General features: G+C 39.6%; 1 protein-coding gene across 1 annotated transcript; it reads right to left on the reverse strand.

The window, feature by feature from the left end:
• Positions 1-553: 553 nt before the first annotated feature.
• Positions 554-27,767, reverse strand: LOC144200441 (alpha-actinin-4-like). The gene is made up of 24 exons (XM_077722603.1): positions 27,614-27,767; positions 27,370-27,513; positions 13,040-13,154; positions 12,414-12,533; positions 11,714-11,800; positions 11,472-11,559; positions 11,134-11,212; positions 10,882-10,963; positions 9,391-9,476; positions 8,131-8,223; positions 7,933-8,058; positions 7,372-7,476; positions 7,129-7,276; positions 6,918-7,068; positions 6,033-6,141; positions 5,808-5,948; positions 5,558-5,740; positions 4,764-4,898; positions 4,201-4,380; positions 3,981-4,127; positions 3,140-3,220; positions 2,745-2,810; positions 2,117-2,275; positions 554-1,972 (listed from the first exon to the last, which is right to left on the reverse strand). The coding sequence occupies exons 2-24, from the start codon at positions 27,493-27,495 to the stop codon at positions 1,814-1,816; spliced, it is 2,766 nt and encodes a 921-aa protein (XP_077578729.1). The 5' UTR covers positions 27,496-27,513; positions 27,614-27,767; the 3' UTR covers positions 554-1,813.
• Positions 27,768-27,781: the final 14 nt, after the last annotated feature.

The raw sequence follows: 27,781 nt of genomic DNA on the forward strand, positions 1-27,781 counted from the left end.
GGTCGCAAACGTCCACGTCTGATGAGAATAAACAGACAAGGTTGAAATAAATATCTTTCCGACCGCATAGGTTTATTTCGGGTAAGTTTTTATTATATAATGGTAGTTTAAAAAAGGAAATCTGCACGAATGCATGTGTAAATCATTCCTTTTAAATTACTTTAATTTAGTTTAAAAATGCCTATTTTAATAATACCAAAAGCAGAAATAATAAACCTCAATTTCTTCCATACTACTGCACCAAAATGATTAATTCATGGCTAAATTTGCCAGTACATTAAAATAACGATTAAAAACACATTTAAAATAAACTGTTTCAAATTGCCTCAAAGATGTATTAAAATATGGATTGAAAAAAATGTTTCAAATGGGCATTGGCGAGTAATTTGATGAAGAAATGATCTGCATGAATTATAGATCAATCCCAGAATGCACTATGTTTCTACACAAGGCCATACATCCAAACACATCTATAATTCATGTCAATATCATTTTAAAGAATCTATACCTGCGAAAAATGATCAGAATTTGGTCAAAAAAGGAGCAAATCCAGTTGTAATTTTTTAAGGAAACTTTTATGTGTGCTTGCTGAGCGTCACTCATCAATATAGTCATATTGTCATTATGGTTAGACAGAAAGAAAAGGAAAAAAAGAACAAAAAAAAGGCCTTTTGCAGTTTCCAGTACAGCAGATAAGGTTCCTTATTATTATTAAAGAGTACAAAAAAGAAAAAAATAATCACAATTTTCAAAAGTTCCTTTCTTTCTTGTCGAGTGGAGAAAAAAAAAGACAAAGCGTGAAAAAAAAGAGCGAGACAAGCTTTTGGTCCTTGTTTTTTTTATGTCTGCAACTTCCTTCCATCCCCCTTCAAAATAAGAGCCTATCCCCGAAAAAAAAGTAAAAATCTGCCATCAATTTAGACTTTTGTCTTTTTAATCAAATCATCATTAAGTATTGCATAGATTTTTTTTGTCCTTATTTCCTTTTAATCGGTTTCTTTTTTATTCAAGACGGGCATGGGAGGAAGTCCAGAAGATGGCGCTGAGGACACAAAAAAAATAAATCCAAACCGCCAATTAGCAAATGGGCCAATTTTCTATTTTGTTGCCCTGAGAAGAAAAAAAAGTGATATTTACAGTGTCCTGACAGTAGCCTCCACTCTTGAAAAGCAAAGAAAAGAGTGGTTGGGGAAGAAAAAAATAATATATAGTCACCTTATCCAGCAAAAAAAAGGGAATTGTGGGTAAATACGCATTTTTTTTTCAGCTTGGTGGACCCCCCCTCCCCTATCAGGACGCTTCATCATATAATTCTAATACACAAATAATGGGCTATCGTGCGCCAACCCCCTCCCCAAATGATAATAAAATAAATTCGGCAAAAGTATCAAGATTAGCCCCGCCTCCCCAGAAAAGGCAGAGAGGGTGAAGTTAAGCGCCCCGCCCCTTTTTTCGCCGCCCATTCTAGGAAGTCAAAACTACTACGAAAATGTTTCTTTCATTTCCAGCTTCAACGTACGTGTACTCGCGGGTTTTTCTAATCCGGGAAATGACGAACATTTAGCACGTTAGCATGTGCTAGTCGACGTTTTTTGCACAAGTCTTCATTTGATGGGCAAAGACGTCCCATTGAGCTAAAAAAAAAACGACGTCTATACCCGGTTTGCAATATTAAGACAGTTTTATGATGATGTTTGAAAAAAAATGTGGCGAGTACTTGTACTTGAAACTGGAATGTCCGTCTTTCCGCGAACTACACTTCACGCGACACGCTCAAAACACTTTGAAAGCGGCACCTGGCCGACGCCAACCTTTACAGGTCGCTCTCGCCGTACAGAGCGGTGGAGAAGGACATGTAGTCCAGGGCGCCGGGGACGCCGTCGGGACCCGAGTAGGGCGCCATCCGGGCGATGCAGTACTCGGCCTGGTCGGGCGGGAGTTCCCGTCGTAGCTCGTCGGCCGTGATGAAGTTCTGGTGGGAGACAGATTCCGGATTAGAAGATCGTTTTAAACCCAAATGGCAAATTTGGCTGGCGTATTTTGCGCACCATAAGGCGCAATTTCATTCAATGGCAATTGACAATTTTGTGTACTAGATTCAACTTTTTGAGCCCACCTTATCCGCAGCCAAGATCTTGAAGGAGGCGATGACCTGGTCGGCGGTGTCCGTGTCGGTGGTCTCCCTCGACATGAAGTCGATGAAGGCTTGGAAGGTGACGGTGCCCGTGTTGTTGGGGTCCACGATGCCCATGATGCGGGCAAATTCAGCGTCGCCCTGGCAACCCGGCAAAGAAAAACGGGTGAACCTGGCAGACATTTTTTTCCATACAGGTGTGCACAACATACACAACACAAAAAAACTGAAAACACGACACCAAACGCATCATGCGACATTGACTAGTACTTTACCGAACGATTCTGCTAATCACAAAAACAAAAAAAGAATACTAGCCGTGTGAAAAAGCACACAGGGTACCTGCAGGTAACGTCCTAAAACAGAAAGTCGCCACTCATGATTTACTTTTTCGAGCCACACAAAATGATGCAGCGGGCCAGATTTGGCCCCCGGGCCACCACTTTGCCACTCGTGGTCTACTAGAATACACCTAGCATCAATAATTTAGCAATTTGTACTATATTAATGCAATTATCAAGTTAGCCATGGTGCTTTTCTGCTGTTGGACCTGCAAGTACCCTGAGATGAAAAGGCTAGGGGGCGCTATAGCCAGCATTGGCATCAGTACCAGGCTGTTTCCGGTTGAAATGAGCAGAGCTCGGTAATCCTCTCCCCCCATCTGTCCCGATCGCTTCTGTTGGGGAGGCCGGCGGGAAATTTACGGGAAGGAGGCGACAGAAATGGTAAGAGAAGAGACGTGAAGGAACGGGAAAGGGAGCCAGAAAAAGACATCAACATTTTTTGAAAAGACGGAAGTGCGGGACCCCAGAACACGAAAAATATAGAGCAACAGAGACCCCTGAAGGACATGATACTTGACGGCAATCGGACAAAAGCGAGACAGGTAAATAATGCAGGTTTTTGGGGTCATCAGCCAAAAAACAATATGGCATTGGTAGCATGAAAATGCATGAGAATGCGGGCTTCCATCTTGGAATTTTTGTCCCGTGTCGGGATTCCTACCTGCTTGTCGTTCTCTACGTCGTAGCCCAGACTGATCAAACAGGCTTTGAATTCCTCGGCCATGAGGGCCCCGCTGTGATCCTGAGGTGGCCCAATCACAGCGCCACGTCACACGCCAAGGGGGGGGACGTGGGGGTGATGGGGGGGTCGCCCGAGCCAATCAAATCAATGTGGGAGATGGAGCGTGCGGGAGGTTGACCAGATGGATGGTTGAGTGGGAGGAGACAAGACAAGACAAGGGTGGCTTTTCAGAAAAAAAATCAGGTATGGTGCTGAAATGCATGCTGGGAAATCATGACTTAACCCCCCAAAAATAAAAAGAAATATTGTTCATGCCAATTAAGGGAATTGAACAAGATGCTATGGAATGCAAGACAAACGGGTGCTCGAACGTTTGGTCGAAGTACTGTTTAATATCCAAGTACTGTTTAACATCCAACTACTGTTGAAACCAGCTCTAAAAATAATATTCATGAGAGAGAGAGCTTAATATCTAAATATCTACAGTTTTTAACAGTACTTAGATATGAAACAGTACTTAGATATTAAACTCTCATGAATCAACAGTAGATATTTAGATTTTAAACTCTCCTGAATATAATTTTGATAGCTGGTTTCAACAGTAAACTCTTGGTCACCATTTGAAAGGCAACCAAAAGACCGGCAACCAAACGTCCGGTCATGGACAAACATGGCGGATGTAGGATGTAGGACAACCCAAATGCTTATTGGCAATTCCATATCAATTCATGGGAAATACTATGAATATTGAAATACTTTGTTTGAGCCTGCAAACGCTATGGTTAAGAAATCCTAAAACAATTAAAATAGTGTGCCTGACCTTGTCAAAGTGGTTGAAAGAGGCACGATACTCGTACAGCTCCTCCTGGCTGATACCCTTGGCATCGCGGGTCAGAATCTGGTTCTCGATCTCGTTGATGGTCCTGGCGATGGTGGTCAGCAGCTGTTCCCAGCCCACGCGAATGTGCTGCCGGATAATAAAAAAACGGTGTCAGGGAACATCTTACGTCATACCCGACCGGGGCTAGAGCGCCCCCTACCTCCATGGAGTAAGGCGTGTACGTATTGTCAAAGATGAGCGCCTCCTGGATGAGCTTGTGAACGCCTTCAAGTTGATCGATGTTGGGTTTGTAGTCCACGATGCTGCGTTCGTACTCCTTGAGATTGGTCAACTGGTCCTCCAGGGTGCCAATCATCTCGATGGATATCGTGCCAATTTCCTGTCGGCGCCACATTTACACTGATTAAATTGAGGGAAGAAGCATCCATATCTGTCAAGCCCCAATGAATCTGGCTTCATCTTTTGCCAGCCACAGACACTGATTTATGTTTTCATCATCACATAGCGAGCAACTGGATTACTGTAATCCACTTTACAGTCTTCCCCTTAAAATGTTTACAGTTTGTCCAAAATGCTGCTACTTGCCTCCTCACTGGAATTGCACCCTGTTATGGCTACCCTCCACTGGTTTTTTGACATTAAAACTCGAAATAAGTGGTGTCAAAATGATATTAAACTTGCGGTCGCACGACACACCGTCCATTCTGTGTAATAACTTTGGGGTAAAGTAATATGTGATCCGCTGGTACATGAACCAAATACCTCCATCTTGGTTTGAATCCAAGGACCGACCACGTTGGCCTGTTCGGCAAAGTTGCGTCGGAGGTTGTCGTTGGATTGCTGCTTACGAAGCTCCTCCTGCAGGGCTCGGTCACGTTGAGGCACCAATTTCTCCGCCTGAGAGCACAAGACAATGTCTCGCTAAGCAAAGGAATTTGATCCTTCCTACAGGTACAGTGGATGAGCTGCTGGAACTAATATGCCACTTAAAGGGATTGGACCAAGTCCGCTCATTGGTGCAAAAGAGTTGATAGAGCAAGGGTGTCAAAATCGTGGGCTGCATTAATGTCAATGCCATTTCATGTGGGCCGGATCATTTTAGATGTAATATTTAGATTTATTTTTATTGGATTAAAAGTCCTAAATAGTATGTTTTTATGGATCTAAAGCAATGTTTATTTAAGCTTTTTTTTCTTTGTAATGGAAAATTTCTTTGAATCATGTTTTTCATTTCAAATAGAAACAAAAAATACTGTTTAATTCTGTTTAATATTAAAGTGAAAAAGGGAAATTATCTATATTTATTTGTAGATTGTACAAATACTTTTTGAACTAAAAACAGAAAAAATGGATTAAAAAATTACAATAATTGATTTTAAAAAGGGCAAAATCAGGAAATGTAAATCTATCATCCTAAAATAGAAATTTTCTCGGGCCGCACAATATGCTGCAGCGGGCCACATTTGGCCCCCGCGCCACCACTTGGACACCAGTACAATACAGATTCATGCAAATGCTTATTTCGACCATAATTTAACAAAAACAATTGGTCTTACCTGTTCCCACTTGGTGTCGATGCTCTCCGGCGTGATGGCCGTGTAGGGATTGGTCCCGCTAAGCTTAATGCCGTTATGTTGTGCTATCTTCTGCACCTCGCTATGGATGGCCTGGATGGCCTCACGCTCTTTGTTGGCTTCGGGCAAGGTGGACTTGAACTGCTCGTGGGCTCGGATCAGACTCTAAAGGGAGGCAAAAAAATGTCCCCTTGTTTAAATTGTCCACTTTGGACCACCGTCAATAAAATACCTGGATCTCCTCAATATTATGGACGATGAACATGTCTTGCAGGTCCTCCATGGCGCCCTCCATCCAGTTGTTGAAGGGCGCGGCCCGCTTGGCGTACTCCAGGTAAAGTTCGTCGATGGATTCCAGCAGCTTCTCGGTTTTCTGGAAAGAGACAAAAGCGTGTTAAAGTCCAGCAAGGGTTCAGGAGAGACCACTAGGGGTCGTCTACGTCGTCCGGTTTCAAACCTGAAGCGAGTCCCTGCGCCGGTGTGTGAGCTGTCCGAGGCTGTCCCACTGCTCGCAGATCTTTTGGCAGCGAGCGTTGACGCTGGGGGCGTCGTAGTAGTCCAGCTCGCTGAAAGACAGGATTGGATCAAGTCAAAATAGTCCACCATGGGCCATTTTGTTTTTGTATTTTGTTTGATTTTAATAGAGCTAACAGCTAGCAAAAAAATGAAGTTGGACATCTAAAGATGGATTTATTTTGAGTACAGAAACTGGATTGTCCTGAAAATTAATGTCCTGGTATATGTTAAGACAGGGGTGTCCAAATGGCGGCCCGGGGGCCAAATCTGGCCCGCCGCATCATTTTGTGCGGCCCGAGAAAGTCAATCATGAGTTTTCATTTTAGCATCAAATTCAAATGATAGATGTACATTACATTTCCCGATTTTCCCCTTTTTAAAATCAATCATTGCAGGGGTTTTTTTAAATCCATTTTTTCTTGTTTTTAGTTCAAAGCACACTTTGTAAGATCTAAAAATAAATGTATAGATATTTTCTGTTTGCCACTTTAAAATTGAACATAAAAAAATACTGTTTCCACAAGCTCCAATAAACATAGTTTTAGATTTTAAAAAAACTGACTATTTATGGCTTTTTACCCAGTTCTTTCAACCCAATTAAAAATCTAAATATTATATCTGAAATGATCCGGCCCACATGAAATGGAGTTTGACACCCCCTGTGTTAAGCGACTGAAAAATGTGAACAAGATTAAAAGTAAATTTGGTCCTTCAAAGCCCTCCTGTTTCCCTCCATTTTTGTTCTTCTTCAAAGTAGTGATGTCATACAGATACTTTAATGTGTTGCCCACGCATTGAACTAAAAAGGTCGCTCTCCTTGACATACTTGAGTTCCTGCGCAATGGCGGCAATCTGCTCCACGCGGTCCTGATGGGCGGCCAGATCGCTATCGAAGGCCTCGTGTTTCCGGAGCAGCGCCTTCACCTCGGACAGGGACGCCGTCTCGTAGTCTCTCTGAGTCAACATGGCCTCTTTGCCTGATGACAAATTTGAATTAAAACTTGACCTAAAAAACTAGAAAAGTCTTTGGTCCTCACCGTCAGTCCAGGATTCGTGGATTGAGGCCTTCTGGCGGAACTTCTCGGCCAAGTGGTCCAATCTCTCCAGGCGTCTGATCTCGTTGAGGAGCCATTCCTCGTAGCCCTTTTCGGCGCCCTCCAGGGTGTGCCACGCTCGGTTGATATCCTGATCGAGGCGAGGATGGGACGGGATGGACATGTGATTCTCAAGACAGACTTCAAATGCTTTGTCTTTTTTTTTTTTTGTCGGGATGAACATACCGCCACCATGTGGCCTTCGGATGGCATGAAAGCAGGTCTGCCTCCCAGTCTCAGTTTGGTCTGGAGTGTGTTGAAGTTGATCTCCAGCTGGCATTTCTCTTGGACCTACAAGACAATTGTAGACAATACTTAGAACAAGGATGTCAGACTTGAGTCGTTTTAACTTGATTTCACGTGAGCCAGACCATTTTAGATAGAATATTTAGTTTTTTTTCTATAAATGGATTAAAAGAACTGGATTAAAAGCCCTGAGTATTCTGTTTTTAATAGATCTAAAACTATGTTTTTTTAAAATATATTTTTAGATTTTAGAAAATGATTTTTGAACTAAAAACACAAAAAATTGATTACAAATGTACAATTATTGATTTAAAAAGGGGAAAATCAGGAAATTGAATATACATCTATACTCTTCATTTTAATTTGATCCTAGAACAGAAAGTCGGCACTCATGATTGACTTTCCCGGGCCACACAAAATGATGTGGCAGGCCAGATTTGGCCCCCGGGCCGCCACTTTGACACCCGGGCGTATTTGAAGGCAAAAAACGTGGATGGGAACCTTTGGTGGTTTGTGGACTCTGCGGTAATCCCGAAAGTCCTCCAGCTTCTGCTGCATCTCAGACATGGTTCTCTCGGGGTTTCTGTTCTCCAGCCAAGGGATGGTGCGGCGGATCCACTCTAGAAGCTGAAAGTTATGGGATTAAGGACGATTATTGTGATGTATCGCCTTTAGGTGGCGCTAGATTTTGGTACTCACGTCGCTAGCCAGTTTCTCGTACTCCTGCATCAGGTGTTCGTTCTCCTGGTTGACGGCCAGGACCTTGCAGATGCGATTGGCGGCAGTCTCTGCCTACGGGGAGGGGCAAACGCGCTCGTTAGAGGGGTGCCATGAAATTGTTCTGCATCATTTTAGCTCCACGTATTAATTATTATTTTTTTAATCACGACTTAATGTATTTTAAATGCTTACAGTTATATATAATTGAATTAATTCGACCAATACGTCCATTGAAAATGTGCTTAGGATATTTTTTTTCCCGGAGAATAAGTTAAATATTTTTATGGTCTTTTGTTATGACTTTTTTACAGATGCAATCAGTTTTTAAAGACTCAAAAGTGCTGGCAAACATGTTAGAATGTACTTTTCAACGTCAAGTCGTTTTAGTAAAAACACACGAGCAGTGATTGAGAGCTAAATCTTATAATAATTAAAAAAATATGTATTTAAATGAATGTTGAAAGAGGATAAGTGCAAAAATCTCACTCAAATGGTTGCAACATGCAAGAAACTGCTAACCAGTTAGTTTCATGTGCCTCAATCCAACACACTGTGCTTTTAAAAAATATAAAATGTCCCAAAAAACGCCATGCGTCCGTCTTAAGTGGGTCCATACATGGGCTTACGCTCAAGTCCGCTGGCTCGAATCTCATTAATTACTAAACTGCAGGAATAGAAAAACAACACATTCCAAACAAGTCAATAGGAATTTGAATACGTGTTTCTTCTTCTTTAGCATTTTTACTCATTCTAAAGCCATTTTTAGTTTGAATAAAAATACCTAATAATAATACCCCTCTTTTAGACTTGAATTTATAGAACATTTTAGCACATTTGACTTCAGTTTGTTCAGAGAAAAGCAGAAAATATGCTGCAATGTGACTTAAGGAAGGAGATAGTGCTTTAGCAAAAGAGTTAGCATTAGCACAGAAGATTACCATGAGAGTTCCCATCAAGTTTTGATTCAGTGGACACCAAAAATCTAAAGGATTTGTCACGTTTATGGAACTCACTAGATGGCAACAAAAAAAGTAAAACAGAGAGGCTCTTAACTAGCAGCTAGCTAGCTAGCATAACATAATAGTAGCATCCCCTACTATTTACCTAATAATAGCCTCAATTAAAAACAAAACAAAAACAAGTATAATCCGCAAAAATGTGAATTTGTCAAATGCAGGGTTTTTTTTGGTTTAGAATGATGGGAACTCTCCATATGAAGGTGTGTTTGAAGGCGTGTACCTTTTGCGCGCCAGAGAAGGCGTGATAGAAGCAGGAGACATAGGTCATAATGGCCTTCTCGTCAGGCCTCAGCGTGCCCACGATGTCTGCCAGATAGCCCAAGCCAAAGATCAAACACACAGACAGAAAGAAAGAAAGAAAGAAAGAAAGAGGGAGGGAGAAAAGAGCAAGAAAATGAAGCACAAAAGCCAAAGCAAAACCCCCATAAAAAAGCCACTTTGGAGTTAAATCTGCTGCTCCACCTGAAAGCAATGCCAACCCACCAAAAGAGCATCGTAGTAAATCATGTCTGGACATGCATAACAATCCATATTTTCCTTTTTTTGTATACTGGGGAATGTGCATGTTTGAATTGGAACTTTTTAAAGAAATGTACAATTTTGTAAAGTGCCTCATAAAAGTAGACATTTAATGTAACATGTTATATTTGAGTTATAGTGTTGTTTACTATTAAAAATAGATTAGTGCGATTAAAAATGACTTTTTTTTGTGTAGCATAATTAATGTAAATCTCTCATTGAGAAAGATGTTAAATCACCAATGAAATGATTCATTTTTAATTCTTTAATAGTTTTCAATGAATTCATAGTTCCTTTCAATACCTCATGAATAATTAATTAGGCAGAGCACATTACTAAGCAGCCAATCATCTTATAATTCACATCAAACAGGATCAAGATGACATTTGGATTCAATATGATGAAAACCACTTTAAGATGTATTTTTTTGCTTTAAAGATCCAATTCAAATTGCCTTTTTTTATCTACTAAAATTCACTAAAAATCTATGGATTGTTACGCATTTATGTCCCAAAACATCCTTTTTTTCTGCGCAGGACTGGAGCGGAGAGAGCTGTGAAAGAAAGGCGTGGCCATGCTGGAAAGTGACGTTTGTTAGTTTAAAAATAAATAAAAGGGAGCAACATGGGGGTGGTGACAAGGGGTACCTTCTGAGCTCCAGAGAAGGCATGGTAGAAACTGGACACATAAGTCATTATGGCTTTCTCATCTGGACGAGCTGTGTTCACAATGTCTATTGAACGGGGAGGTTGGGAAAACCACGTTAAACATGGACGGACATACAGTTCCAAAAAATATGAAACATACACACACAAAGATGGAATCCAAGTGACAAAATAATGCAAAAAAATGGTTATGATAACATATGCATACAACAACAAATCATTTTGTGACATCTTAAATGGCTGCAAAACTCCCCACAATTGATTGGAAAACTCATTTTGAAGGCTTAAACTGGTTCAAATTCCCAATTTAGGAGTCAAAGTACTCTTTGATATTCTAAGCCAGGTTAAAGACTTTACACCAAAATCCAAATCTCAATTAAAAACCCAAATCTAGCCATTTTTGAAGCTTAAGCCTGCTTTAAAGTGCCCAAATTCAAACTAATTTTTAAGTCAATATCATGAAGAGGAGAAAGAGCATATTAAAAATGAGAAACAGAAGTAGGCAATTGAGCATAAATAGGCCTTACCTTCTGCATCCAACATTTTAGGGATATCCAGGTACTTTTCAGCCACCTCAAAGGCATTGTTCAGATTGGTCACCGGATCGTCCTGCGTTTTTTGGACAAAAACAGAGTCACAAAAAATTGCTAGTCTATTTTCTGTCCCCTTAAAAAAAGGATTTGTGGTAAATGTGGCGCTTGTTTTGGAATTTCTTGAGACATAAGAGTGGAGTGAAACTTTTTCCAAGTACTACCAAGTATTATTTGCTGTATTTTTACCTTTCTGAGCTTGTCGTAGTCGATAAGTTCGGGTCTGTGTCTGTGGATCAAAGCGTTGAAGGCCAGGCCGTCCTTCCAGCTGCCAGAAAACAAATAAAAGTTAAACATTCTGAATAAAAACTACTTTTTTGTCACATCACATGATATTCCTGTCCCCCAAAAAATCTTTCCGTGTTGATATCATCCTTTTCACTTATTTTGCTGTGTCAAGAGCGTAATGTCTCCTCCCTCCCACCAGTGGGAGCTGTTGCTTGCTATATATTTGAAGTCGGAAACTATTTGGAAAATGACACCACTTTTCACGGAGTTTATTTGTGCATTCTGTATTGGCCTGTTACCTAATGTGGAAGTTCTGCACATTGACATTCTTGTAGGGAGCGGTCTTCCTCTGGCACCACAACAGAAGACCCTCCTTGGCCGACGTCTCTGCCATGAAAAAGGGGAAAAAAAGAAAGTTGTAGGCCGAGAAGTCATTTTTGTATCAATACGTACATTCAATAAAATCACTAAAAGCTTCAGTAAGTAAATAAAAAAAAAAATGTGGCTGTGGGTAAGAAATAAGTAAAAATAAATGGAAAACCTTCAACAGAAATGTCCTGGATGGCAAAGCGGAGGATAATGGTCCAGATCATTCCAAGGGTCATCTTGGCATTTCCGTCCACAATTTCTGCATAAACAACACACATATTTGCTTAAAAAAAAGATCATTGGAATGTAGTGGTTTAGTAAGCTTATAAGAGAGCCACTTTAATTAATTTTCCAGAATATTTGCACCTAAAAAATGTAGTAGAATGTAGAAATGTGCCATTATAAGCTATTAAAAGTAGGAAAATATTCCAAATAAATTCACAGAATACATAAAATTGCCCCAATATTTCACAGTATTTGAAATATAACCAAAACTGTCTAATATATTACTTAAAAATGAACCAAATATGTGAATGTTACACTATTAGAACATAAAATATACAAAAAAATTGAAGCTAGCTGTCTTAATTTGAAATGTATCATCAAGTAATAGCAAATTAAGTTTAAGGATAAAGGTGTGACACATTTTTTCTATTTCTTTACGTCATCTTTTGCAGTCTAACATGCAGTCAGACTGGAATTTTTCACATAACTTTAACACAGGAGATGACACACTGTGCTTTGCTAATGACTCATCAAAAAAAAAAAAAAAAACATGGCATGCTAGGCTTTTAAGACTTAAAAAAAGGCATGTGGCCTAATCATATAAGGTTCTTTTGGAAGTATAGTACAAGTTGTGTATAGGGACTGACCTTCTGCTCCAATGGAGACCAGTTTGACTCCCTTGCTGGCAATGAAGTCCAGAGCTTTGTTGACGTTGTTGATCTTGTGCACCCTCATCTTGCCGCGCTCGGGTTTGGGTAACCTCTCACCTAAGGTAATTCAAATAAATAAATAAATCCAACTTAGCACACATGCTACACGAGATAATTTGACAGTACATCCGTACTGTAATACATTTTTAGCCCATAGGCTAAAAAGGAAAAATAACAATTTATCACAGTATCTCCATACTGTAATAAACGATGGTGAAAATGTTAGTTGTATTTATCTGAAATTTGGTCTGAAAAAAACCTGAACTAACTTCAGCCCTCATGACAAAAAACGCCATTTTGAATTTTATTATATTATATATTTTAGCAGGGCAGGGCAATTTTTATATGCTTTATTTATTTTAAGACAATAAAAAATAGTTTCCTTATAAGTATTTCTCATTTTTGTGTGATTCCTCACATTTTCATAAAAAAATGGGACAATTATACCAATTTAAAAGGTTTTAGTTGATACTGGTTACGGAATTTACATATAAAGTACACATCTACTTACGAAATTTTCAAATTACATAATTTTGCAAGAGGGAGGACTGTATGTGGTTTACCTGAGATGACCTCTAGAAGCAGCATGAGTTTAAGTCCATCCCTGAAGTCCTGCTCGATGTTTTCGATTTGCGTTCCAGCCTTGCGCAGGTGAGAGTTGCACCACGCCGTAAACGTCTGCAAAGGACAAAAAAAACAGACATTAGCTCAGTTTATTAAAAAAAAGTCTATTTCGGACATTCATACACCTTAAAATTGGGATTTTTCAATAAATCAGGGCCATGTTTGCTCTACATGACCCGCGATATTCGAGGGTTTACTGTAATAGTACACGCAATTGGCTCCGCCTCCCACCACAGTGGATAGACACAAAGCAGGCATTGAGCCCAGCGGATAATGGCGCCCTTCAGCCCACCAATAAACGACAGAGTTGGGGTCTTGGGCGTGGGGATACGTGTCACATAAACAAACGGACAAATTGGGGGGGGGGGGTGCAGGATCGGGACAACAATGTTTCCCTTCTAACGCACACATCCCTCAAAATGTGCAGGAAACGGTGGCGCAATGACAGGAAGTTGCCGCTTAGCTAAGAATTTCAACGCCACCATTTAGATGTGAGAAAATAATTCCCATTCATTTCAATGGAGATGAAATATCCCCCCATTAAAAATCATGCTTGTAGTAACCTAAAAAAAGTCCTTTTGTTTTGATGGGTCAAATACTGTACACACCGTCTCATCCGATTGTTGTCGTTAAAAAAGAAACAAAAGTGTGTGAAGGAAAACAGTTACTATGGAAACATGCGGCAGAAGAAGAATGGAGCATTGTTCTCGTTAGCATCCATGCCTGCTTATTGGAGATAGCTAGCTAGTTAGCTAGCTAGCTATTTGATTATCACGTTGGTGGAATGACAACACGAGGGACGCATACTAAAAATAATACTATCAACTTTTAGTCCAAAATGAGTAGTATTATAGCACTGGTCAGGATTTCAACGGGCGTCCTTCTCCAGTCGAGTCTGGAAGTATTTAAGCTGTCCAACATGTCTTCATCAAGGGTGGATTTAAGCACCCTTTGCTCTATGCTTGGTTGGTGAAGGGAGGAGGCCTTTTTTCTTCTTTTTTTTTTGCAATTGAAGCCGTCTGTTGGGGACTAAAAAGCTTTTTTAACTCCTCTTTCCACAGCCAGGCAGCAGGCCACAGGCTAAAAGGTAAAAAGCTTCAGTAGGTTATTTATTATTTACCACAGTAGACTAAAAACACAAACTGCATGAAATCCAATATGGCCCCTGCGGAGTTTGAAAATATTACACCTAACCAGGAGTGGAAAAGCATTGACAAGAGATTCGGCGTGTGCGGTAGAGCTCAAGAAATTTGGAAAGACTGACACTAAAAAAAACTGAGTTTTCAGTTTTTGGCACGGTGGGGAAGTGGTTTGTGCATTGGGCTCGCAGTGGTGGGGTCGAGGGTTTGGTCTCAGGTGGGTTCTCACTGTGTGGACTTGGGTTCCAAAAACATGCATGCTAAGCTAGCTAGTTGAAGACTCTAGATTGCCTAACCCACAGGTGTCAAAGTGGCGGCCCGGGGGCCAAATCTGGCCCGCTGCATCATTTTGTGTGGCCCGGGAATGTCAATCATGAGTGCAGACTTTCTGTTTTAGGATCAAATTCAAATTAATATAGATGTATATTAAATTTCTTGATTTCCCCTCTTTTAAATGAATAATTGTCATTTTTTAATCAATATTTTCTGTGTTTTTTGTTCAAAAATCATTTTACAAAATATAAAATATATTTTAAAAAAGCTCAAATTAACATCTAACAGAAATCTATAAAAAATGAATATTCAGGTCTTTTTGATCCAGTTCATTTAATCCATTTATAAAAAAAAAAGGGAAATCTTTTCAGAGACCATTCAAGACTGACAATTCTGATCGGCTAACGTCACCCCATCCTTGTACAAATAGCGATTCCACGCCTCTTATGCCATTGCCTCAGCGTCAAATCTAGTGTAAAGACCGGTCGCCCAATGACAAACGCTTGACTCACACCACCAACGAGACTGACAAATGGAGAGAAGCCAAAAATGACAAACTAGCCGTGAATAGCTTGTTAAACACAGACAGACGTGCTGTTATTTTCAATACCGCAAAGAGGAACTGAACAATATTAAAAAAAAAAATGAGAGAAATGGGAACAAGAAAAAACATTGATCAATGGAAGGCTTTTTTTTTTGAAGCAACATCCCACGACGCTTGTAAAAATTGAAATTGGACAGAAGCGGAAAATACTCTGGAGGATTAACATGGCCAAATGGGCCAGACGGCCTTGTGTGAATCAAGCTTGCTAATTGGCTGCTCTGATGACAAGTACGACAAAAAGAAGAAAGCCAATTTGAACAAGAGCCTTTGAACTGATACACAAACACGCTAGTTTTAATATAGCAGAACACTGCGGTCAAATTTGAGTAGAGCAAAACCACCGAAAGGAACCTCTGAAATACAGAAAGGGTCAAAAAGTCAAGAAATGACATTTCTTTTGTTAATATCTACTCTTTGGTCATGCCAGGCAGTTTGCTACATACAATTTGAATGAATGCTAGCTTGGCATATTTGGGAAAATGCCCATGAATAAAAGAATCAAATATTAATGATGTTTTCAGGCAGTTTACTGCACTAAAATGGAGGTCAACTGTAAAAGGTAAACAGCAAGAAATGACAAATGGAACATTTGCAAGCTTAAATCTAATAAACAATGGTGGACATGATTGTATAAAAACAACATAAAATCCAAATATATGAATATGTATGAATATATGTATATTAAAAATGGCTGTGTTAGGACCTACCATATGCATGCATGTACATCTATGTGTATGTATATATGTGCTCATATATATGTATGTGTATGTATATATATTTCAGCAAAATGCTTATTATTCATACATTTATTCATGTATTTATTTATTAACATACTTATTAACTATCTATTTATGTCAAAAATGCCTTTTTCTGTGTCTGTATTCTCACCCTCTTGCTACTGTGACAACAAAATTTCATGAATACGGGATGAATAAAGTTATCCAATAAAGTTATCCAATCCAATACATATATATATAAGTTTTTTTAAGGCACAATCCCAGAAAAGGGACAAAAAACCAACCATACTTAGCATAGGCCCTGCTACTAACTGGCCTCATTTGACATCCTATGCAAGTGTACTATACTGCTGTAAGTAGATACTCTGTTTGAGCTACTGTAGATTGACGGGAGGAACGAGACACGATCCAGAAACCTCCGCCCGACCAGCCTTTAGGACATGAGAAGCGGGGTGAGGCCTCCAAGCACACACACACACTTAAACATAGTACACACAAACACAGTCAGGCGAGTGCATTTGACAAGTGAAAAGCTGCTATAAAAGCAGCAGCCTGCGGCTAGCATTGGCAACAGCTGCTTGGAGGTCAAGGCTTGACCGTAAAGATGTTTGAAGTACACACCATCTTCAATGTACACAGCCAATTAGAAAGACTTGTTGGAAGAAAAAGAAGAGCTTTTGAAGGCATTTTTTGTTGTTGAGTCAAGTCCGGACAGGTTGTCATTTTAGGTGTGCGCTAACTAACAAACAAGGAGGAAACTTTGTGCTTCATGTGCTAACAAGTTGGCAGGAAAAAAAACGCACCTATTGGAGTTTTGGCTTTGTAGTTTTGGGAATATTACAGATTAATTTGTGCGCATATAAGCCGTACCCACGATTCATTCTTTTTTTTTAGAGACAAATACGGCTAAATATGCAAGAAAATACGGTAGTTTTGATTTTTCTTGATCTAATGGGCAAAATATTCAATTTTTCAGGCAGAAATGTATTTGTTTTCTATCTAATTTATGAAAATATTCAAAATTAAAGATTTCTCAGACTAAAGATGACTCAGGCTACGACCATTTTAGATATTTAGATTTTTTTTTTTAAATCAATGGATTAAAACTGGATTAAAAGCCCCGAATGTTCATTTTTATAGATCTAAAACTATGCTTTTTTTATATATATTTTTATATTTTAAAAAGTTTTTTGAGCCAAAAAAACACAGAAAAAAATGACAATTATTGCTTTAGAATGTAATATACATCTATACTCTTCATTTTAACAACTTAACTGCCATTTTATCACACAATTTAAAAAAAAAGGTGACAGCAGCAAGGCAGGAAATGAGTGGGGTGGGGGGGGTGGCGACAGGGGGTCTTTGAGCAAAATGTCAAGCTGTGCCATTGTTTCTTCCTTTTGTTGATGTAGCTTCCCGTCTTTGTTGAGTCCTCAGACAGTCCCAATTGAAACATTAGCATGTTTACACTTTGCTCTTTTGAAAATATACACTAAATCTTTGCCATTAAAGAAAGGTCGGATACGTAGTTCCCTTTGCCAAGCCGACGATTGCCGACTTACTTCATATTTCCGCAAAAAAACAGTTGTTGCGCCATTAAAATGTTGGTTCAGGTTGGCGTTGCGGAAAAAAAGTTTTGAAATAAACGCATTAGAAAACAAAATGGCGGGCTACTATGGAGAAATAAGGACGCTAAAGCTAGTAATCTTACAATTAGAAGATTCAGGAATTGAGAAAACAGAAGAAACGTGACTATTTGCGTAAGACAGGGGTAGGGAACCTATGGCTCGGGAGCCACATGTGGCTCTTTGCTAAAATATGAGCTAAAATATGGAAACAGAACGGAGAAATTACATCTAAAACTGCTTTAATCTTCATTTTTTTGACTCTTCTGGAATGCGTCCTTAATTGGCAACAGCATAAGAATTTAAAAAAAAATCATTTTTTCCACTTTAAGTGATGAAATTCCGCCAAAAATTGAAAAGGCACTCGTTTACATGTATGTTTTTTGACTTTTGAATTCATAGTATGGCTCAAAAAGAATAGCATTGGAAAATATCAATTGTTTGTAGCTGTCTGTCAAAAAGTATGACTCATAACCCCATTTTTTGTTTTATTTATGGCTACCAGAAAGGAAATAACTTCATTTAACTTCTGTTTTTGGACGACTGAAGTGTTGGGCCACACAAACAGCATGAAATAACTAACGCGTAATCACAAATGACTACATTTTGGAATACACTCCGTTTTTCTCATGGCAAACTATTGCATGGCTTTTTTCTTTCCCTACTGGCTAATCAGCATCCAAGCTAATCCCCACTTCCTGTCTTGGGAGGCGTGCTCCAGGAAACCAAGCGAGCGTGGGCGGAGGGGAGGGGAGGGAGGACGTCTGCATTCATTGTCCAGGAATGTGCGGCTGGCTAAAGGCATCCAACGGAACGGGAAGTTAAACATTAACCATCCGACGACGCATCCGGTCAACCAATAGAGGCGCCTAGCAACATTTCCATTGAAAAATTACAAAATAAACCTCCATATAATGTCCAGAAAGATCAAATTGTTCATAGTGGAGGGTACTCGTTGCCCAAAAAAACTGATGTCAGTTATTTCCTGTTGATTTAATGATGCCACCCAATGAGAGGCAGTTTTTCTTCAGGGCAATCCATAAAAAATGAGTTTCTTCAATAAGAGTCACTTATGAGTAACTTTTAAAGTAAAATTGGAACAATGTGCTTCTGGCATGCTATGACGACAAAGTCATTTGTAGATAATTAACATCTGCCCAACTCGTGATTCACATAGCGACAAATACCGTATTTACTCGCATATAAGCCGCCTCTGAAGATAAATAAGGTTTATTTTTTATTGGATTTCATTCATAGACGTCTAAATAAGTTTTTATTTAGAATTTTATCGGTTTATCTTGGCTCTATTTAGAAATAAATGTCCATATCGACCACATTTTTTTACGTTAAGCCATTTCATCTTTGTTGCTATGCAGTTTTGGGCCAAGTAAGACTAATTTATGCGCATATAAGCCGTCCCCCCTAATTCAGTCATTATTTTTTTAGCGACAAAAACGGCCTATAGGCCAGAAAATACGGTATGTTAGCACGTTTGGATGTTTCTTGATCTAATGGACAAAAGTTAAGTTGACTTTCAACTAAAAAGGGCAGAAACGTATGTGTTTTATGACATTGTCTGGGTTACACACCCATTTTTTTGGTGCGAGTGTATTCATGTCGGGAGTTTTTTTGTGTTTTTTTTTTTTCTTCCCACCATTGAAACCAGGAGCTGGGCTGGCCGGCCTGCTGGGAGCTGGCAGCGCTGAGCATCAGCTGTTTATGTTGGCCTCTTATTAGTAAAAGTGATGGCGGTGGTAAGAGTGTTTCCAGAGAGTATGGTGCTGATTAGCTAGCTCACAGGGAAATATAGTCACATTGATGCTTTGCAGTAGCTAAAAATTTACAAGAAAAAAAACGTGAAAAGGGGAAATTTCCGGAAAATAAACATGGGAAAAGACGCTTGGGGGATTGAAAATATTACAAATGGGAAAATGTCCATGGGAATTCAAAGTAGTGGTTCCAACTAGAGAAAGAAGTTAAATTGTTTTGGTTGATTATTAGAGTCCAAAAAATGGTCATAAGGTAAAGTGTTTCTGTTTTAGGATCAAATTAAAATGAAGAGTATAGATGTATAATACATTTCCTAATTTTACCCCTTTTATATCAATAATTGTCATTTTTTAATCATTTTTTCTCTGTTTTTAGTTCAAAAATCATCCCTAATCAACCCTAAAAATATATTTTAAAAAAAGCTAAAATAAACATTGTTTTAGATCTATAAAAAACTGAATATTCAGGGCTTTTAATTTAGTTCTTTAATCAATTTATATAAAACAATCTAAATATTATATCTAAAAAGGTCCAGCTCAGATTAATTTTGAGGACATTAATAAGAGCAAACCCTAAATTCCTAAGTTCTTGAAATTTTGCTTCGCTAAGAAGAAGTCGACATATGAAACCAGTTGGGGAAGTTGCTCATTTAAAAAAAGAGAAGTAATCGCTCGGCACTTCAAAGAAGTCTTTTTAACGTTTGTCACCACACAATCATTGAAAATCCATTTGTTGGCCGAGGTGTGGTTGTTATTTTTTTTTTCTTTTTCTCCCCTGGTTAATTCTTCACACATTAGCCACTGGAATGAAAAAAGTGCACCATCCCACAAACTTCATTTTAAGACATAAGTGTATTTGTGTACTATTCATTTTTTATGCACTTAGTGTCATGTAGCACACACTTTTCCAGCGCACGCTAAATCAGCCCCGAACAAACCCACCCACGCAAGTTGTGACACTTTTTATGTGGAAAACTAAAAGCAAGCGTGATTCAAAACATATTCCCTTCCGCTAGTAAACACTGTAGATAATTTCCCCTTAGTAGCTAAAAAAAAAAAACCCAAAAAACATTCAACATTGACATTGCTGACACTCCAATTTTGCAGCATTTTTGTGTGTGTGTGTGTGTCCTTGTCACACGACATCAAACAACAGTCAGAATGTAAAACCTATAAACGTACAGTCGGGGTGCGAAAATGCTGCTCGACGGGAGTTTCAGGACGGCCCGGGCGGGCCCTTCCCCTTTTCCCCCAAACCCCGCCCCCTTCTCGTCTCCACCCGCCTGGCCAGCTTTTACCTTATAAGGCAACACACCCAAGCGCCGGTCGCCGTGACGACAGTGATGTAACATGACTGCAGCCCCCTCCTCGCTGACACACGGCCATCAAGGTGACAATGCAGACCCTAACCACAATTGTCCTGACGCAGTATATACAACCCCATCCATCAATACACATAAAAATACACAAAAATACACACTGTACAACATAGACGGGAAATGACAAAGCAAGTTAATTCAAGTCAAAACAAAGAGTTTCAGGGAGTGTCCTTAAATGGCCGTCCCGTTCAGTAAATTGGACAAAAAAAGACAGCGTGAGTCAAATAAGCGGCATTCTGCTGACGTGACGTTTGAGTGACTGAGAAAAAAATGGAAAGAATGTTGCCAGGAAGAAGAAAAAGAGGAGGAGGAGGAAGGGAGTCCTAGTTTTAAAAAAAATCTAGCTAGGGTCCAGAGTTTCCGCTAGTTGATGACCCGTACATAAAACACACACATTCCAGCAAACAAACACACGGCCAAGTACGAACACCTCTCTTTTTACGACTTTGAAATACTTTGACGGCACTAAAAAAATAAAGCGGATGCTAATCCAAAACTAAAAATGCAAAAAAAAGTCAATATCATCAAAAAAATGTTAGTTATTCGACCAGTAATGGTTGTTTTCTTAATGCAAAACAGAAAATAACCAACAAATGCCAAGTGCTAATTTTCTGGTCACTGCAAAACAGAAAATAACCAACAAATGCTAAGTGTTAATTTTCCAATAACTGCAAAACAGAAAACAACCAACAACTGCAAAACAGAAAATAACCGAAAAATGCTGTCTTTTGCAGTACCCTTGAGTCAGTTATTTTTTTTTGTAGTTACAAATACAATTTATACACGAGAAAATACTATATTTTTATATGAACTGTTATAACCATTATAATGTCTTACAAAAGCTTAACTCTCCAATATTTATTGAGCCGAAAAATGACCTTGAAGTAAAAACCTAGGCAATAGAAACACACGTTGACCTTTTTAAAAGGTTTATAGAATCTACAGTCAAAATCATTCAGCCTTTTCCAAATGGCTTCTAGTGCATATGTGATCTGAATCTGGATCAATTCTGTTAATGTAGACGACAGGGGTTTGTTATTTTTTTAAATATATATATTTTCCTTGTTCATTTGGGTCAAAAACATCGAGTTGTGAGCTTCCCATCTCCCAAAATTAATCACAGCTGGGATTATTTAGAATTCCGTGTCATACTCTGCCTGACTTAAGTCTTTTTTGGGGTTTTTGTTTCCAGTTTTAATGCCTTCCACTACTCTGTTGGTTTGAAGTACGTTGATATTTGAATTTGAACTAACGCATCAATACTTGCAGTGCAAGAAACATGATAAAACTATTTGAAATATGTTGCTATACTAGCAAATAACCTCCATTAGAATGCTTTGTCTTTCTTTCCAGAGGGCCGCTTTACACACAGCACACGACCTCGTCATTGTGTGGAACTGCAGAGATGCAACTAAAAATAAGATGCTGTAATATCGGGTTGCCTAGCAACAGTATCCCAAGCACTTTGCTATAACAGCGTTGCGGCGATAAGAAAACCAAAAAAACGACAGGTATTCACCAAGAAAACTAGTCTTGAAATTCTAAGTGAATGTCAAAGTATGTTTTGGTCAATCTACATCTCACATCATTGAAAATATAATAAATATTTTGCCATAAATATACTATAAATTAGCCTAAATCATTGTAATCTATCTGAAATTGAGGCTGGTAAATGTTACACATTCATACATACTATAGCCATTCTTACTGTACACTACTAGTAAGTGGGCGGGGTGTAAATATTCAAGTCAGTTTTTTTTTTAAACGGGGGTTGCGTGGTAGATGATGCCACACCACCATGGAGTCCTCCACCACCCCGAGGGGGCCCGAAGGTGGGGGTCGCGTGCGGAAATCTGGGGCACGAGGATCACTGCATTAAAACAACAGCCGGGTTAAGGCTTGAGTGAGACGGGTTATTTTGCAACTGACTACATCTTGGAATATCACTTGTTGAATGTGCGTGACCAAAAAAGTCAAGTAACAAAGAATATGCCAACAAATTATATATTTTCTTTAAATAATCTACCAAAACATATGAGAACTTTCCATTAACTGTAAAAACTGCAACCCAGTAGTCATCATAGACATCGTAGACTAAAATAAGTAGAAGGGAGTAAGGACACATTTGGCATTTAAAAAAGCTTATTTTAGGAGCAATAATAATAATAACAAGTCTAGATATTTTTAGGTTGTTGCAGACTAAGGTAAAAATATGTGAAGAAAACATTTTATTCTCAAAAATATTGACGCACGTGCTGAAACTAAAGTTAAAATTTTCAAAATGGATTTATTTTTCCGAAAAGGATGGTAAACAACTACTGTAAGTAAAATTTTGGGTATTTGACACTAAAGTAGCAAAAAGTGTGTAATCTTTGCCGCAGTTACCATCCGCCCTAAATATTTTGTCCTAGTTGGAATGGGGTTTTTCCACATCCCTGATTAACTATAACGGAAATCTGGATTGGTTAAACGCAGTGAGATGAACACCCGCTCAACGGGTAACGCATTGGTCTATCCTCAGTCACATCAGGATATAATCCGGTCATCTGATCTGGGATATAATCTCAGGGTGAGGAGAGTGGGGGGCTGGGTGGACAGATGCTACACACTATCATGGCTAGGCTCTAAAAAAAAGGGGGCTAGAAAATAGTGACCATGACAAAAATGAGTGAACTAGCATCAGTTTTGGACAGAGAAAAACAACTAGTGCACAAATCTGACTGTTTTTTTAACAATTTTAAAAAATACACCAGAAAAGACACTATTTTAAACAATTCTGGTTGAGATGTCACAACCAGAACTGCTGGCTAGCATTTTCTAGCTCTTGCTAACATTTTTAAGCCCTTGCTAGCATTTTTAAGCCCTTGCTAGCATTTTTAAGCCCTTGCTAGCATGTGTTGACTTCACGAAAGAACGGTATGGTATAGTGAAATGGTATCACTATAAAGTCTATAGATGTCGTATTTTCTAAGACTATTCAATGCCGTTTTATTCAAAAAGACAATACAAAAGAGAGAAAAGGCAACAAACATAGCATCTAGCTCAGCTTGGCTACCATGGAGACAAGATGATGCTTAGCGATAGAAGACCAAATAAATACGCGTGGCAAGAATACATCCTACTGTGTGCTATCCCATTTGTCTCCCCTAAAAACAATACATCACAAATCCACACCTATCTAATGCATTTTAACCTTGTATTTGTTAACAGCCTCAAACGCTAAAATTCCACACTCAATTGAAAAGATACGAAAAACAATATTAAGGGGGAAAAAAAAGAAAAATCTTGGCTTCCACCAACGGACCACATCTGCAAAGCTGCAAGCCCCCAGCCCTGTCTGTCTATCTATTGGGGGGGGGGGGGGGGGGGGACAGGACACCCCGCCCCCTTCCCACCACTCTAACAGGCTACAATGATCCAGCAAAGGAATGTTGCAGCCCCCCACCAAAAACCCTCAACCCGCCTGAGCTTGGTCGTGCCGTCCAATGGCTGCACGGAGGTGGAAAGACCGAGAGAGGGTTGGGGTGGGCTCACATTCCTGGCTGCTCTGTCCTCTGGCTGGCCGTCTGCTGGATGGGAATTGTGGATGGCGGTCAGCTGAAGGAGGGGGGGGATTGAGTGGCGAGGGGCGGGGTGGAGGGGTTTACCCACAGCTGACCTGAAATCAGCTGGGTAGGAGGAGGCTAGACTTGGTAAATTGGGGGTAAAAAAATAAAAATGGCCCTTAATTTTCCTGATTTTCAGATTGTACTATGATTTGTTTTGGGGTCAAAGGTTATCATTTTAGGCAGAAAATGATATGAAATTCAAATCCATGTCATGACATCCATATCTATAACATCAAAATGTCAATCACAACACTAAAATAAACCCCCAATTGACTACAGTTAATTTTCAAGATGGCTTCTTGTTATCTATCTTGTGTACACTGGATTTGACAAGAAGTTAATAAATACTCAAGTCATCCTGGACTGAACAATATGTGAAATTCAACTTTTGTTTCACGCTAGCCATCTGACGTAAAGTAAATACGTCCATGTAACAAGATTACACACCACTAATAATAACTGTCTGATAACCTCGAATGACATCCAAGGTCCTTTTCGGGTCATCATCACATGGAATCCTGTTAATTATCAGCAAGGGTGGTCGACTGCAATCATTTAGCTAATTGTTTCTTAAAGGAAAGTCGGAGAGAGCTGGAATCCCCCACAAAAAACCCAATAGAGTATGAATATGGGACATAAAAGTGGATCCTCATAGACCAAAAGGGGACTTGACAATTTTCAATAGATGGAATCATAGCACTTGAGTGGTATGTATTTATTAACCGGTGACTTCCAGACAGAACCGGCCAGCCACTGTTACTTCCTCCATAAAGATAATGAGATGGTTGCCATTACTGTTAACGCAAAACAGTTGTGGACAGAAAGCCTCACTTGTTAAATGGATCATTTTCTGCATCTGCAGGAAATTTATAGCTCCACTTTAACCACATTTGGTCCCTTGACCAGGTTTTTCTTCCACTTCTAAAGTACTTGCTTGAACAACTATTTATGTACAAAAACTCATTTTAGCTCTACTTGACTGAACAGTAATTTTTGTCCAAAAAATTGAATAAAAGTTTGATTTATTTAAAAAGGGAAAGCACATATTAATGAACATAATGTGAAGGGAACTACACAGTCACCTCTAGAGCCAGCCATTGTTGACGTATTGGAATTTTTTGGTAGAAAATCTTGCATTGGAGAAGGAGGAGGAGCTTGGCGTTGGAAAACGTTCGAGTACAATCTTCGTGGATTGTTGTAGAATTTATTTTTTTGCTGGTAGTCGACCATTGGTCGCCCTTTTATGGCCGCCACACCCATTTTTGTAACTTCCCGATGCCTTCATTTTATGTCGGGTGAGGTGTTCAGTTTACAACCTTCCTATAGCAACCGACTCATCTATTCTTACGACACTTCAAAATACGGCGCGAACCGTACCCTTTTTTTTCTTCTTCTTCTCTCCCTTACGCAATGATTGGCACGGCGAGCGAAGCGACGCCACAGGAATGAGCCTCCGCTCGTCCAACTTTGCCACCGCTGCACGCAGTCAGGAAAAGGGGAAGTCAGTGGGTGAAGTGGCCTCCGTTCCGTCTCTCTTATCAATCAATCACCCGCGGATTGAATACTCATGTTTGAGCAAAGAGTCAATGATTGGCCAGGCCAGCCTGGGACAAACTTTGGCCCCAGGAAATTGTTGGGAATTCATGCATTTGATAGCCAAACCAGGAGCTGAGTGACCTAATAAAAAAAATATGTCGAGAATTTTGGCCATGTTTTCATGCCCATGGCTAATATGTCAGACATAATTATTCCAAATTTTTAGCTCTATATTATTCATACAACATGACACCCACTACCATTAAAATGATAGATACATGCATTTTTTAAAGTACTTGCCATTTATTGTGGTATTAATTATTGATGCCACAGAAAAGAGAAGATAAGCCAAGGAAACAAATCTAATCTTACACAAATGGGATTCAAACTAGATAATCAATACATCGGGGAGAGTTGCACAATATATTTCTGTCAATTGTTTGTTGAAAAAAGTTTTATCTCTATCTAAAATGTTCTTTATGTTGTAAAGATAGGGCTACATTTCCAAAGATTTGGTCAAAAATGTGTTTCTTTTTTTGAAATGGCATTGTCTGTACTGTACAAAAAGTATGCGCAAATAAATGAGGAGAATTTCAGACCTCCCACGCACACACACACACATGCACACAAAAGCAATGAACTTTGCACACTACGCAATTGTCAGATTTAAAGTCAGGTGATGTTCGAGTACTTTTAGTCAGTGCAAAGGTTTGGATACTACTAAACAAAAGACACCTATAGAGTGATTTTATAATCACTTTCATTATCGGAGTTGCTATTACTAAAACATTTTTATTTCCAAGGCAAACTTTAACAATGCTATCTTAAAAAGAATGATATAAATACAATTCCCGTGTTGCATTCAGTATCACACAGAACGTGGGAAATATTTTAGAACGTCTTGTCACAGTTAGAAATAGTGTAATTTATTTAAATATTTTGTAATTTATTCGTTTAGAAGTAAGCTAATATCTCATATGCTAACAGCTTGGGCCACTTTACACCAAAAAAAAATACAAATAAAATCACATTACGTAGCGTACACTACTAGAATGACGTCTCACTAAGGTGAATTTGAGAACTCCCACACATTCTAGAAGGCGTTGAAGTGAACACTTACGCAGTTGTCACATTTCCACTCAGTTAATGAGCGGCTCTTCAAAAAGTTTGCAAACTAGACGACAAAATTATCCCTCGCCTGTCAGCGGGGTGCTCAATTTAACCAAAACGGGTCACGAGCCGAAAGCGTGGACATAAAAAAAAAGAACAGACGGACTTCCATGTTCTGAGCGTGAAAGCACACACAAGTTGACGAGACTTTTTTACGGACAAAGTGGCGCCTTGTTTCCGTCCCCGTGGGCGGCTCGGGGGTGTGAAATACCTTTAATAAAAGTGGCAGAAGCGCGACTATAACAGGGAGAAATTTGGGTTTTATCCAAAGGAACCGAGGGACGGGGTGAAAAGGACGGAACTACGCCAGACTTGAATGGGGAAAGTGGGCCAACCGAGGCCCAAATTGGCTTGCTGTCCTCCCCGGTTCCTCCCCTGCCATTTTCCTCCGCATTCCCAGCCTCCCTCTCACCCTTCCTTCCTCCTTACCTTCCGTTGCTGTTTCTCCCACGCCGGGTCCAGCAGCAAGTCCCGGTCCCAATCATTCTCCTGCTCCATGTAGGTCGGTGGCCCGCCGGACGAGTATTGGTTGTTGGCGGCGTGATAGTCGACCATATCCGCGACACAAAAAAACTGTCAAGTGACCAGAAAAAAAATGTCCAAATGAACCAAAGGCGAACCAGTAGCCGGGTTAAGGACGGAAACACGACGCTGGAAGGAGGCTTTCTCTCACCGTTCTCGGCCGTCACGGTGGAAGGTTCTGTTTCTTTTTTTCCCCCCTCGAGCTGGAGTATCCGGTGTTCGCCGACAGGGAGTCTGCTCACTGGGAGAAGAAAAGCCTTCCCTTGTGCTCGGTGCTGGGCGGAAACCGGCCGCTCCTACCGGCGAGGAGGCGACGACA

The sequence above is a fragment of the Stigmatopora nigra genome, chromosome 8 (genome assembly GCF_051989575.1).
Source record: "Stigmatopora nigra isolate UIUO_SnigA chromosome 8, RoL_Snig_1.1, whole genome shotgun sequence".
NCBI lineage: Eukaryota > Metazoa > Chordata > Actinopteri > Syngnathiformes > Syngnathidae > Stigmatopora > Stigmatopora nigra.